Consider the following 14940-nt stretch of genomic DNA (forward strand, 5'->3'; position numbering starts at 1 on the left):
GGTGCTGCTCCCCGGGGTCTCGCAACCCGCGTTCCTGCCCGGCTCCTCGCCAGCCGCCCCCAGAAGTCACCTCGGCCACAGGGGCCGGCAACCCGCCGGCCCTCCTTTCAGGCGAGGAGGGGAAAATCCTAGAACAAGCCATCCTTGTGTTTTGACTCAGTTTTACCTTAGTCATGCCACCTCCCCGATACACGAAACATTTAATTCCAGATTTCCTGCCGCTGGCTCCAGGCCGCTGACCGGCGATGTGAAATGTATTTTTACTGCTGTCGGCCTGCCAACTGCTGAGCTCAGTGAAAAATAACTAAAATGAAAACCTTGTACTCCCACATGAACCCTTAAGATCAGAAAAGGAAATTTAAGCCACGGTAACTAATTAGCGCCCAAGCTAATGAGTTCTGGTGAGGTGCAGAAGCAGGAGGAGGAGGAGTTTGTGTCCCGCATTACCCTACAAGGCTTGGCGGAGAGCACGCGAGCGGTGATTAATTGTGTCGGCCCGGGCCTTGCTCCCGTCCCGGATAGAGCCACGGGGTTAATCACTTGGCATCTTTCAGGGAAAGGCCCGCTCCGTGGGTTGAGAGCATCTCCGTGTCCCGTGGGGCACCGGACAGTGTCTTAAACCTTCATGGATGGAATATGTAGATTTTTAATGGGCGACGCGTTCCCATGGAAACAAAACAAAGTCAAACACTCCCCTCACAGTGCTAACAATTATTGTAATAAAATGTGTTTTTATTAAAAGCGATTTTAAATATTTAACACATGGCAGAGCGGCCTGGATGCTGCCCTGTGTGAAACCCAACCTTGCCTCGAGTGAAGTCCAAAGTGCTTTGTGCAGCGCAGGGAGGAATTTGGTGTTTTCACCAATATTTCCACTTTGCGAATGAAATGTAGCAGCCTCAAGTATGAACAAGATTATTTTTTTCTTCTGCTGCTTAGTTATGCTTTTTATTATATAAACATTAACTGTAATATTACAGTGGGAAGCAGGTATTTGGCAACTACGTATTATTTTGCTAAGTTTGCATAGAGGGAGCAGTTTCCAGTTTTAGCAGCTGTAACATGTTTAAACTCAGTTTGTAATGGGATCTGAAGATGAATATTCCCCGTGGGCTCTGCTTAGCTTCATTACTGGAGCCCTGCCAAATTCAGGGCTAGAAAGTATTATTCACGCCTCTTTGCACATACCATGTCAGAGCATGCTCAGTTAATGAATTTTGTTTCTAATATAGCATAAATTAGGTTTATATTTTAACATAATTTATGTTGTATTTTATTAAAATGTAAAATATTATGATCACGAGCAATCTAATTTCTGCTCTCTTAAGCCCAAACTGTGTTTGAACATCTAAGTATGTAAATCAAAATTGCATGCTTAGAAACTGATTCTAGGATAACAAACGAATATCTGAACCAAAGAGGTTTCTGCCTTGGAGTCTTAGATTAAAGATAATTAAGGATTCCTGGTATTTGAGCAGATTTATGTTGTTTATAAGCAAAGTACATTTTCTTCATAAAGTCAACTTGTCTTTTTTTTTTTTTAACAAATTATGTTTGCTGTATTAAAGTTCATATTTTTAAAGTCTGAGTCTTGTATTAATCCCACAGTGAGTCATTAATCATACCAAAATGCATTATAAAAACTTTAATCACTGAAGTTGAAACTGAGATTGTAATGCAATCCATCCCTTTTAATTATATCAGTTACTTTTCCTTTCAGATCAAAAATTGCAAAGGGAAAACAGATAGATTAAAACTCAGTGTATTTGATGCTTTCAAGGGGAGGATATTTTTTGTGTTTCTTCCTTGCTTTTTTTAAGCGATTTCATGCGCTTTGTGGCAGGCAGTTCCACAGTGAAAAATTCCTTCGCTTTTAACTCTTTTCCTCTTAAAAAAAGACTCCCTGGTGAAGGCAGGGAGCGTGGTGGTTGTCGCTGCATGGATGCCTTGCACGGGTGGCAGCATGGCTGGTGCTGTGCCCACTCCTGTAGGGTTCCTGCAGCCCAGCTCTCCCATCTTCTGCCACATTCCTGGCACTCACCCTTGCCCTCAAGGGAACCACCAGCCTGGGAACCACCAGCCTGGAAATTGTGTAGCTGTTATCAAGTTGGCTGTGGCTTTGTAGGTGTTTTCCTGGGATTTGCTGTATGCTGTTATGGGCAAGGAGGGAAAACAAAAATAAATGGTGGATTTTTTTTTATTTTTTTTTAAATCAGTCTAAAACATAGTGCCTCATATCCTCATCTGGTACAAATTGGTGTAGCCACACAAACCACTGCGGCATTACTGACAACTGATCCACACCAACTCCACTGAATTTATGCCACATGATAATCTTGCCAAATAAATTGATTTCTTATACTTGGATTTATAGATGTAGAGTTTAAACTGTTGCTTTTGTGGCATGGAAGAAAATGGATTTATTAAGTAAACTGCTCATAGTAGATACATTTTTTTTCTTTGCTAGAATGGCAAAACCTGATCAATTATTTGTTCCTTAATCCCCTAGATTAATCCTGCCATATGAAAGATTTATTAAAGGAGAGGAAGATAAGCCACTGCCTCCAGTGAAACCTCGAAAACAGGATAACAGTTCCCAGGAGGGTGAAGCGAAAACAAAAGTGTCTGGAACAAAACGCATCAAAAATGAAAACCAAAAGAGCAAGAAGGAAAAAGATAATGCACAGAAACCCCAAGATGCATCTGAGGTCGGTTGCTTCCCTGCTTTTCAGTTTTTCAATTAAAAATGCACAGCTTTAATCACATGAAATCCAATGATAAAATACATAATTTAAACTGGAGAATTCCAACCACTTGGCCTGTTAGTTTGCTCAGCAATGGAAATTCAGTTCTTATGGTACTGTCTGCGCTGGGATTTTGCTGGGCTACGAATGGCAGCCAGTGAGCTCCATATTGCACAGCAGTGATGGCAGAAGACCAGGAGCTGGATCTAACAAGTACCATTTCTGCTCATTGTGTTATACAGTGGCCACCACTAAAAGATCAGCAGCTGCCAAAGGGAAACCACACAACTACCACAGTTATTTCCTAATCTAAGTACAGGGTGCAGGAACCTCTAATACTGTTGATAATACTGTGGTAGCTGTTGGACACAGCTGATTTTTATAATGGTAACCTCTGGATCAGCCCTTCTGTGCTCACAGATGTGTGCACGGCTGTCAAAAAACATATCACTCCCCAGGATTTTTATTATGTTACATTAAAATTCTTTTTAGACTAAAAGGTCACATTTTGAGGGAACCACCTTCCAAGTCCTAACTGAGACTGAATTCCCTCATGGCTTTCAGCTGAGGCTCATATTCAGACATAATAGGTTCCTGTTCTGTCACATGCAGGCCCAGATTTCCCCACAGAGCCACGTTACTTTAAGGCATAGGACAGTCCTCATGGAAGAGATTGTACGTTCACAGCACAGGGTAGGATAGATGGTAGAATTCATATTTTTCTGCAAGTAAGGGTGAATTTCAAGTGTTGTTAAGTGCTATAAAATCAATGGGGGTTTTGCTCCAGTATTACTTAAGGACTTTTCACATCCTGCCCACTCTCTCCTGTGCCCTGCTTGCACCCCATGTGAAGGAGGTGGTGAAGCACCTCACACACAACCCCTGCAAAACATGTTGCTTTTCTTGTCTCAGTCTGCCAGTTGACAGCAGCCTTCAAGGCGTTGCAGTGAAAGTAAGTATTTAAAGAATGTCGAAACCCATGACGCACCCGGCAGACTATGGCTGCTCCTTTGGCTTCATTGCCGTCTGGCAGCTACAAAAGTCCTGTTTCTAAACCTCTGTGGAAACTGGTATTGAGTCAGCTACCAACAATCCTCCTCTTCATTGTTTTAAAAAAACAATGCAGGACCAGCAAACACAGATGCCTCTGAGACTTCATGTACCCAGTCTTGAGAACAGAAAATTTTGGTTTTCCTGTCCCACTGCATCTTTAAGTTGTGCTTACAAGGACAATTGCATCTGCCATCCAAAGCAGAATTCGTGTTTTAGGTGGCCTTGATCAACAGCCCCTGTAATAGCTAATGTAAGAGCACTCCACAGAGAGATTTCTTGTTTTCTCTAGCATTGTAATTTTAAAACAGGGAACCCTATTGGGGTAAAATCCCCAAAAACACATCGAGAACAGAGTGCGCACAAACCTGCTTCAGTCACTGGAAGGTTGCAACACAAATTGCCAAAAGCAAGGAGGAGAGAAGTGAAGTGAAGGCTTTCACTCCCTTCCCCTGTCATTCCTTCATGCCTGGTTATATTTATTGAGGGGTCTTGGATCAGCAAGATGCATTACACATTATCTGTACCACCACTGCTAAACCCAGCATAACAAGTCAGCAACAGAGCGACAGCCTTAACTTTGAATTTCCTTGCTTTTGTTGTTCCCTATCTCAAACTTCCTGCTGCTTAAACTGCAGTTATTTTTATGTGGTTTGCAGGAAGAGTTCCTAAACTCTGCTTATCGGAAATGTAGGGAACCTAGACGAGACAATAAAAATGTACAATTATGGCAGTTTCCTATTGTAATTTTATAGCAGAATTAATATCTCCTCCCTGACTGGGGTGGAAGACATTTCCTGCCCATATTTAATCAGGGTAAGGACCTCAGCCTCCATGTCAGTCACTGTACGGGTAGGTGGTCACATGCAGGCTGAGCAGTGCAGTGTAGTGCAGTGTAGGGCTGCAGAGCTCATCTGTGCTCTGCCACAGGGAGGCCTCCATGCCCAGGATGTGGTACTTCACAGTGCTAGCAGAAAGGAGACATTCGGCTCCTTTGGATGGAGCGAAACCCAAGTCTTCTGGAGCCAGGCAGAAGGTTGTACGTCTGTCTCACCTCAGCCATCCCCTGGCAGTGGAGCCCCATTCCTGAGCTGTCATTCAGGCACAGCATTGATAGTGTATTGCTCAGAGGGAGCCTCTGTAGCCACCACAAAGATACACAGGCACATCCCCAGCCAAGCCACTGCTCAAACCATTTCTGCATGTGGCCTGGAAGCTGGTCTTAGGTGTGAGCTGGGAAAGTGTAATCCAGTTACAAGTGTGCAGTCCTCTCAATTGCATGTTCAACTCTTACCATGAGAAATATGTGGGGAAAAAATACAATTTCAGTTTATTAGGGTTGCATTTGCCTTTGTGCTCTTCACTGTTTTCCTGCCGTCACAATGACATTGTCAGTGTAACAAGACACCAGACAAAATGCTATTAGCCTTAGACTGCACATTTCCTCACAATAGCTGAAACTTCAATCAAAGTGTTGCTTAACAGAAACAAAGACCAGAATGTACAGTTATTAAATATGGTTCTCTCTTTTTTTTTTTCTTCCCCTTGCTTTACTCATCTGTCTGGTATTTTCCTGTAATTTTATAAGCTCAAGAGACTAGCGATGGTACTTTGTAAAGGACCTAATGATGGTATTTGGCTACAAAAGGCAGCTATGAGTTTAAAAAGAAGAAGTTAGGATGACTAACAGACACTGTAACTAACAGGCCAACCAAACAGACAGGAATATTTAAAAGCAGCTGTGAAGAAATAAATCTCTGAGAGGGTTGGATTCGTTAGGACCGTCTCCGATTCCCCACTCCTGTGACAGACCATAAAGCAGCATTTAGATGATAACTTTCTCGATGCGTCTTATCTTTACAATGAAGGAAGAAAGAAAACAATAATAATAAAGGACTCGCACAATGCTGCTGTTTTATGACTGTCTTCCACCACGACATGTCAGGGGAGAGTGACAGCAGTTTTGAAAAGGGCTGTCAGTCAGCTGGATCACAGATGGGACGCTCTGGTGACCTCTGCGGGTCACAGTTCAGCCAGCTACATAATGGGATGAATAGTGTGAATTGTGCACACAAGCTGTATTAATGGGGGAGCAGAACGAGCTGCGGTCCCATTGACGATAACGCATAAAAGCCATGTTTGTAATAGCAGGCACACACACTTACTGAATGTTGACAACTTCATTTTAATCTGTTAATAAAAAAATGTGTGCCCTAGTTAAGCTGTGGCAGTGATTTGCTGCCTACAATAGGGATTCCTAGTATGCCATTTCTATCATTTTCACACTTTAATGCAGAACTGGGTGTGAATGATCTCCTCTGTGATCACTGAATTTTTAAGATAGCTATGCTAGAAGGACTTTTAAGTAAGAAAAAACCATGGGAATTTTGTCATTTTCTTAGGTGAAGTTGGCTAGCAGGAGAAATTTCTATAGCCTTATCATTTGTGTTATGAAATCTGCTCTCCTGCATTTGCCTAATTAATTTTAAAAGCATATAACCTCAGCATTTAGCTAGCTATCTGGTCAAGCCAGCAGTGCCTCTCGTCAGGTTACAAATATCTGCTGTTTTGAAATACTTTATTGTAACCCTGGGAAGGATGGTGTATTTCTTAATATTTCCGGGAGATAATTCTCTTTGTTTGAGTCTGATACGTGTATGTTAGAGCCTTCATGTTCCAGAAAGGCGACTGGCATGTCTTTCTCTAGAAGTAGCCAACAGTGTACTGTGTATAATCTTACAGTCTGCTGAAATGTACTGCATTCTTATTACTGTCTGTTGAATCATTTTATTAGGTTTCATCAGAACAAGAGAAGGATCAAGAATCAGCAGACCAGAAAAGCTTCCCCGAACACCCTGCAGTGGGAGAGACAAAACAACCTGTGCAAGGCCCTCCACCTCTTTTACCAGAGACAACTCGGACACTGCCTCTGGAAAAGACAGACCTGGCAGAAAACAGCACCAACAGCGAGAAAGTCAAGGAGGAGGCTCAGCACTCCACCTCTTTCTCAAGTATATCTGTGTCCCCAGAAGAAGACACCGTGCTGGATGCCACTGTCACAAAGCGATTGCACCCACCATCAGATGCCCCAGAAGACACAAAGCCTGAACAAAGACTACACAAAGCTTTTACTGACAACATGGAAAGTGAACCTCCAGAAATGCCCTTCACAACTTTCCCAGTCCACCTGCCCACTCAGGGTGACATGGAAGATGAGAAATTGCCAGAGATGGCCGATTACATCGCAAACTGCACAGTGAAAGTGGACCAGCTGGGAAATGAGGATATCCACAATGCACTAAAGCAAACGCCCAAAGTACTGGTGGTGCAGAACTTCGACATGTTCAAGGAAAAAGAGCTGCCTGGGTCCATGAATGATGACTCCACTTTTGGTTACACACCACTGCTGTACTCCAAGGGTAATCCAGGCATCATGTCGCCCCTGGCAAAGAAGAAGCTGCTGTCGCAGGTCAGCGGGGCAGCGCTGTCGTGTAGCTATCCTTACGGTTCTCCTCCACCTTTGATCAGCAAAAAGAAACTCAACAGCAGAGATGAACTGTCCTCAGGCATATCGCAAGGTCCCCATGCCCCTAATTCTGATCCTGTAGCAATTAATAGGCCTTCAGTCATACAACATGTACAGAGTTTTAAAACCAAGGAGGAAAGGAAATCAATTAACGACGTTTTTAAACATGACATGCTAAGTAAACCAGATCCTCAGCGCTGTGATTTTTCAAAACATCACCTCAGTTCTCTTGCCGAGTCATACGTACCGAAGTCAGATATCCAGGACTGCAAAGATAAAATGAGTGAGAAAAGGGCACTGCAGCACTCCCATGTGCCCACTTTCTTGGCAGATTTTTATTCATCACCTCATCTGCACAGCCTTTATAGGCACACAGAACACCACCTTAATAATGAACAGACATCAAAGTATCTCCCCCGGGACATGTTCAGAGAGTCTGAAAATATTTCTACTTTTACTCAACACAAACACCAAGAAAAACTAAATTTAAATTATCGCCCATCTTTGCATCAGCAAGAAAAAAAACCAGCAGTGGAGGCCTCTTCAGATGATCAGCCAACAGATTTGAGTCTTCCAAAGAGCATACACAAACAGACTGCAAAGGCTCCGGGCTCCAGCCTCCCTCATTCATCCATGGCCCAACAAGAGTGCAAAGGTATCTCTGGGTTCCAGGCTGCGAGCAGCCAGGCGGTGAGCCTAGACTGTAACCCCAAAGCTTGCCGCGTGTCCCCCATGGCCATGACAGCCCCAAAAAAACACAGCGAGTTGCTCCATAGGTCTGGGAAGCAGCAGGTCCAGAGGCTGGAGAACCTGAGGAAGATGGAGGGGATGGTGCATCCTATCATCAGCCGCAGAACGAGCCCACAAAACGTGGGGGCTGCCCGGCCTTTGAAACGGAGCCTGGAGGATTTGGACAAAGTCATTACTGAAAAAAAAATCCGAGCTGTCTCTCCTCTGCACTTACCAAAGGAGACCCCAGCGAAAGACAAGATTCCCGACCCAGAGGGGGAAGGCAGCAAGCCGGTGCATGGCCTCCATTCTGGCAGCATGCTGGAAAGCCACAAATTTCCCCTCTCAGCCCCCATCTTCCCAGGTTTGTATCCGGGAAGCCTGTGTACAGGGCTGAACAATCGCCTCCCACCCGGGTATTCTCATCCCCTGCAGTACTTGAAAAACCAGACCGTGCTCTCCCCACTAATGCAGCCTTTGGCTCTTCACTCCTTCATGGTGCAGAGACAATTCCTCACATCCCCAGCAAACTCCCAGCAACTGTACAGACACTTAGCTGCAGCAACACCTGTAGGAAGTTCCTACGGTGACCTTTTGCATAACAGCATTTATCCTTTAGCTGCTATAAACCCTCAAGCTGCGTTCCCACCTTCCCAGCTATCCTCTGTACATCCCAGCACAAAACTGTAAACCCTCTCACTCACAAGAAGAGGTCTGAGGAGAAAAGTTCAGTTAGCGACATTCCTCCCCCTGTGACGATGTCTCGCAGATTTTGAGATCTGTATTTTTGTCAACCAGGATGCAGTCGTATCCCGCCAAGATGAGTGCTTTGGAGTTTGATGGAGACAGGACTGCTTCTTTAATTCTGGCTCCCACATCAGCCCCCCCCACCCCTTATCCCTGCCCCCACAAAAAAGAAAACCAAACAGAGGAAAAAAAAAAAAGAAAGGAAAAAAACAAACAAAAAGACAAAAAAGAAAAACAGGAAAAAAAAAGAAAGAAAAAATCATTGAATTTTACATATATGTTTTCTAAAAGGACTTGAACATGGTAAGAGCAGATGTTCAAAGGGAGCCGTGGAAACGGAGGCCCAGTCCTGAGCTCACTGAAACCCCGGTGAGGGCTGCATTTGCCTTTCACTGAGCCAAGGACCAGAGGCTTGCGTTGTTGCCAATGAGTCAAGGACTTGAGATGAACCTGAAAAGGAGAAGAGGGCCGAGAATCTGTACAATCAGTGGATGTGCTTTTTGGGGTAACTTTTCTTGACTTTTAAAGATTCAATCAATGCAATGTATAGTAAAACGGCAATAGATTTTTTCATTTTAACACTATTAGAACAGAAGGGTAAACACTGTTTAATTTGACTGTACATATCCACTTCATAAACTACCAGTGTCACATTTGGTCACAATAATTTATATAGTTTTGTTTGTCCAGTATATTCTGTGCTCTTTATGTTTGTTTTTTTGTTTTGGGTTCTTTTTTTTTTTTTAAATTAAACAGTATCATTTTATCTGCAATGTTTTTAAAGGCTGTGGCTGTCCTAATTTTTTTTTTTTTATTATTATGTGTTTGTAATTTTTCCAGTTTCTTTATACTTTTGAGCAGCGTTTTTGTTTCGTTTTTGTGGTAATGTTACTGTTTACAAACTGAGGCAACTGGCTCAGATTAATCTTAATGGTTATAAACATACTGTAGGTGATGTTATGGTGCAAGGATGCAAACAAGGTTCCTTTCCCCACGACCCACCCCTGCAAGGTGCTGAGCACCTCTCGCCCTCCTCCCGTTGTTGCGATGGCTCCCACGCCGCTCCTCCCCTCCCACCGAGCTTTGCTTTCCTGTATCGTGGTCCGTGAATTTGTCGAGCGTTGTACTTAACCTTACCTAGGCTGTGAAACCCTCCTGCCTACCAGAGAAACGGTCTAGAAAACAAAACCTCCATGGCACAAGCTTCTGGATGACAAAGGAGTGCAGAAAACGGATTTGTGGTTTGCGAGAATGTCGAGAATTTCAGAAATTGTGAGAGGAGCCAGTGCGGATTTGAATCAGAGGCTTACGGGTTGGGTCCTGTGCCTCATGAGCAGGTTGGGCTTGGTAGGGGATTCCATGCAGTGGTCAGGATGGTACTTCCACACTCCCACAAGGATCTCGGCCTCTCCCTGGGCATCCTGTCACAGGAGGAAAGCCCAGGCATGGAGGGGCTGGGTTTTCCTGATGAAAGAGCTTCCTATGGATGTATATTCACTTTGCGGGACATCACCACCACGCAGCTGAGCACAGACATCAGTAAAGCAAAGTGTGACATGGAGGCTTTATACAATGTGAAAATTGGTTGTGATTCAAACCATCTCAGTTACTGTTCAAAGACAGCGTAATCGATACAAAAAGAAAAATGGAAACTACTAAGAAACACTTTGCATGCTAGGCATGTCGTTAAAATTTCCCGTGATATAAAGCCAAATACAATATATAATGTATCATACTTAATATCCAAAGGTGGAAACCAGAATAATATACTCGTCTACTGTTAAAGATCCAGCTTCTTCAATTAAATACTTTATATTCCTGTGGTAAAACTATATTTAATTGATTGATAAACAGACTAGTAGAACTTAGAACGTGGATGTGCCAGTGCAGAGCATCCTGCTGCTCCACAAGTCGTACAGAAAACAGAACCACAGGCTCATCCAGGCAGAGGCCACAGTGTGGAGGACATCTCTAGTAAAGTTGCACTAGATCTGAATCACGTAAGAATCAGGGGCTTGGGGATGGGGGGAAGAGGGCGGGGGGAAAGGGGGAGAGAATATAAAAATCTACAGCAAATGCAAACAGAAACTTGTTGTGTGTTTGGCAAAGCAAATGCTTCTCCTTGTTTTGGTTAAGTTGTGTGTCCTGGAGTTGTGCATTTGTTTATGCGAAGTGTCCGGTGTCCCTTTTGGTTACGTCCCTTTGGAGTTTGCTGGTAGCCTTTTTGGAGCTGTGCTGAGGCAACACAGGGCTGGGGGACAGGGAGAGGGGAGGAAGGCTCCTCACTTGCCCCATGAGAGGACTGGCCACTGTTGGCTGGGGAAGCTCATAATATACTGGGCAAAACGTCAGGGTAAAGGAAAAGAAATGGAAGCATAAACCCCCAACAGAAACGGTGCATTATTTGTTTAAGAACTCTTAACAGAAATCTTGGAAATCTTTCAACAGACTATTGAATTCTCCGTTGGTTGAAAAGTCTTTTTTTTTTTTCCTTGATGTCTTAAATGGGGCTTTGTTTGCATTGTTTGAGTTCAAGGGGCCTTATTATTGAATGAAATTGCACAAGCCTTTCTTTGTGCAATCAAACCATTGTTATTGGTAGGTTTGTAAAGGAAACTGCAGAATCTAATTGGCAATAGAGTCATAAATCTATTTACTAGTAGCCAGTTCCAAGAAATGTTGCAATTCAAACGCACTATGTCCAGGATGCATTAGGGATGCTGAAGGTTGTGAGATCCAAAGGAAAAGGCCCAGCAGCAAACATCTCGCGTGTAGCTTCTGGCCATGCTCTGAGCTGAGCTTCGCGGAGCATGTGGGAAGTAGGGCCCGATTCCCGGTGCGATCCGTACCCCTGGCCAGGCTGAGTGGGAGCAGGCCGGCGGTTTGCGGCAGGTCTGTCGCGGCTGTGAGCTGGCGTGGTATGAGAAGCTCGCCGGGTGGGTCGGTGCCTGGGGAGTTGTTTGTCCCAGCTGCAGAGAATTGGCTTGGTGGTCGCTGGAGCTAGAGCAGGAGGCAAGTGCTGTGCTGCCTGTGCCAGCACCTTTGCCCCGTTTGGGGGGACCTGGGGCTGCCACCTCCAGAGACACTTCTGGGGTCCCTCACCCTCCTCGCCTGCTCTCTCCCTTTGCGGCAGTCAGTGAGGCCACGTCTGGGTTTTGGTGATTTTGGTGAGCAGTGGGACTGCCTGTGCTGGTGTGAGGCGGGCAGCATTGGCAGTGCTGCCGGGGGTGCTGCCGGCAGTGTTTGCTGTACACGTGGTTGATATTTCGCTCGTTCTCTTCCTCCTCCTCCTCCTCCTCCCCTCTCCCCCCAGCCCCGCAGTTTTAAATATGTTCTAATAATGGCAGCATAATCTACTAGCTGTTTATACTTTTTTAACTTTCTTTTGTTGTAAATATTGTATACTTTTTGTGATTCAAGTTATGTAGCCTATATGCTCTGTAAGGTGATGATTTGTATATACAAAAATGGCCCAGTAATATTATATAGTTTCCCATTTAAAAGGTTATTGAGTAACCTTTGCGTTAGTTTAAACACTACCAGAAATAAAGCTGAGCCAACTATAAACACTCAATTTTTGTATGTTTTCCAAATTGTACTTATTAATGCTTTTGATACTGTATTATGTGCCAATAGTTTCCCAATCACATAGCAGGCAAAAGATATTTTGTACTTTTTGATCCACTGTAATATTTAATAAAAAATGTTACTATCTGTTCCCTTTTGTGTTTGATTAATAATTCTGTAAACAGCCCTTATCGCAATGGATTACATATTATCCCATCTGACCTTTCAGCCCTCTTATATTGGCTTTTCTAGAGAAAGTATCTCCTCCTGCAAATGATTAGATTAAAGAAATGGAAGTTGGCAATTTCCTAAAGGAGGAAGAGACAAGATCTTCAGTCAGTGCCCCTCTATTTTTACAGTGTGCTTACATTAAAGTGTGGCTGTGATCAGGCTGACTGTGGGAATAGCTTTTGAGGGCTTAACATCCATGCTTAGCCAGTGGCTCCACTACCAAATTTGCTCTGTTTGCATCTCAGAGCAGGATTTTTTCCAGCAGTACTGCAGGCTTGAGCTGGGATCTGAAAAATTGCCCCCACTTCTTCCCAGATCAGCCATGGGTAAGATACTGGAGTCTGATGCTAACTGGCAATTTTGCTGATGACGCTAAACAATCATCAAATAATTTTTACTGTATTCCTTGATGGGTCCAAAAAGCCCCCATAAACGCGGGACCCCTTTGCATTAGCACAGCAAATGCTGTTACACTCTGGGTCTCTGCAGGTGGGAAAATCATTTGGGTAGGTGTGGGTCAGGACTGGGTACTGCCATTGCCCAGCACAGTTTAGCAGTGGGACAGGCACCCACTAATCCCCCCATTGTGGGTTAAGTCCATGGTCTTGGGGCAGGTGTGCAGCAGAGAAGCCTCCCCTATCCCTGGGGGTTGAGAAGCTGAGGCCATGGATCGTCCCAGAGTCTGTACAGTGTGCACTGTGTATGAGCAGGCAAAATAAACCTTCCTCTGCTTTAACCTGCTGCATTTTCATTTCCATTGATCTTGTTTATTCTTGTGTTGTGAGAAACAGTAAATAATTATGCCACATGTGAAGTTATGGGAGAAGATGTGACCATCTAGCAAACCTTTTGCCCCATCCACTTCTTTCTTTGTCAAGGTGAGGTGTTTTCTTCTTTTCATGTTGAAAATGCTGTCAACTGTCAACTGCCTGAAGGCAGTGGGGCAAATGTGGACACGTGGATGCCAGCCTTTACAGGAGATGCAGGGATAGCCGAGGTAACTTGCTTTTCAACGCTCCTTGCTTCCTTGTCTGTGGAGTAACATAAACTAACACTACCCGTTCCTGCTGTGCTGGGGGTGCCCACTGGGCTGCCCTACCCACACCGCAGAGTGTGGCCAGGAAAGTGACCCCAAGAGGTTTTCATACCCAGATGAGCCTGGCGTGTGAGTGGCACTGAGGGGTCACAGCATCCTCCCTTGGCTGGGCTGGGCACATCCCAGTGATTTTACTGGGCTTACTTGGCTGTCAGTGCACCCACACACATGCAAGGATTGGAGGGAAGTAGTCTGTGTTGACAATACCCTCCGTGCTTGCAGGGCATCAGGGGCACCTCCTCAGGGCTCAGCACACCCCACTATGGGCTGGTGGGGTCTGCAGGAGGGCAGAACTACACCCAAGAAGAGTTTGCCACCATTTTAGGGACTTGAAACTGCTTTGGGGTTTGAGAGGAAAATGTCCAGTGATCTGAGAGAGGGATAAGGGATGCTGCGCTGCTGGCTTGCTGTGGACAAGGGGTTTATCACCTTGTGACACCAGTTTTTCAACGGTGCTGCCAGCACCATTTTTCAGTGAAACTGCCAGCAGCAGTTTCAGGGTGGCTGAAGCAAAGCAGAAATGCACGTGGCGTTGCTGGCTGCAATTTAGTTCTCCTGGCTGAGGGCTCTTAATTCTGTCTCTTGCTGTCTCACCTTTCTGCAGTTACAGAGCTATGCCCTGTGCTGGGCTCCTTGCAGGAGGAATAGGAGCACTGATTCCAGATTGCTCTTGTTTCTGGGCCAGGGCAGCTGTGTGCCTGCTGCACACACTCTTTGAGGACCATGCAGAACCTTCACAAGCCTGGCACAACCAGTCAGGGCACAGAGAGCTGAAAGTGGATGGAGATTCTGGGGCAGGATCCCCATGCCCTGAATGGATCTTCTGGGGTGTGGCTCAGGAGCAGCTGCATTGCTTGCCAGTGTTTTGGGGCCAATTGTAACCCCCTGGTGATGCCAACCTGTTGGGAATGGGGCCCTTTCTCTCCCTCTCTGCCTCACCAGTAATGTCTCTGCACCAGAATATTTCAGGAACACTTTTTAGGAAAGTTTCTGCTGCTGGGAGGAGCTGATCACACACAGACATCACTGGTAATCCTCACTGGCACAGTAATTGCTCTGGGAAATGCAGCTCTCGCCCACAGGCTTTCCAGGAATATCAGTCAGACACCTTTTGCTCTTCCCAAAGCACAACCAACAGAGCCTGTATGTTTGCCTTCCCCAATTTGGGCACGCTCACAACTGAGATGCTATGGGTGCATACTACCTCTGCAGATTAAGAGAAACGTGGCAAGGCTGGATGGCCTTGGGAA

General features: G+C 44.9%; 1 protein-coding gene across 4 annotated transcripts in view; it reads left to right on the top strand.

Annotated features, from left to right (window-relative positions):
* Window positions 1-9569, top strand: part of ARID5B (AT-rich interaction domain 5B) — a 114445-nt gene extending 104876 nt beyond the window's left edge. For all 4 annotated transcript variants that reach the window (XM_050340613.1, XM_050340629.1, XM_050340604.1 and 1 more), the window contains 2 exons: window positions 2510-2708; window positions 6589-9569. In XM_050340613.1, the coding sequence (XP_050196570.1) occupies window positions 2510-2708; window positions 6589-8739 (2350 nt within the window). In that variant the 3' untranslated portion in view covers window positions 8740-9569. The remainder of the gene's footprint in view (window positions 1-2509; window positions 2709-6588) is intronic.
* The last annotated feature ends 5371 nt before the right edge of the window (window positions 9570-14940 follow it).

The sequence above is a fragment of the Myiozetetes cayanensis genome, unplaced genomic scaffold, assembly GCF_022539395.1.
Source record: "Myiozetetes cayanensis isolate MyiCay16 unplaced genomic scaffold, myiCay2020 scf10, whole genome shotgun sequence".
In the NCBI taxonomy this organism is placed as follows: domain Eukaryota; kingdom Metazoa; phylum Chordata; class Aves; order Passeriformes; family Tyrannidae; genus Myiozetetes; species Myiozetetes cayanensis.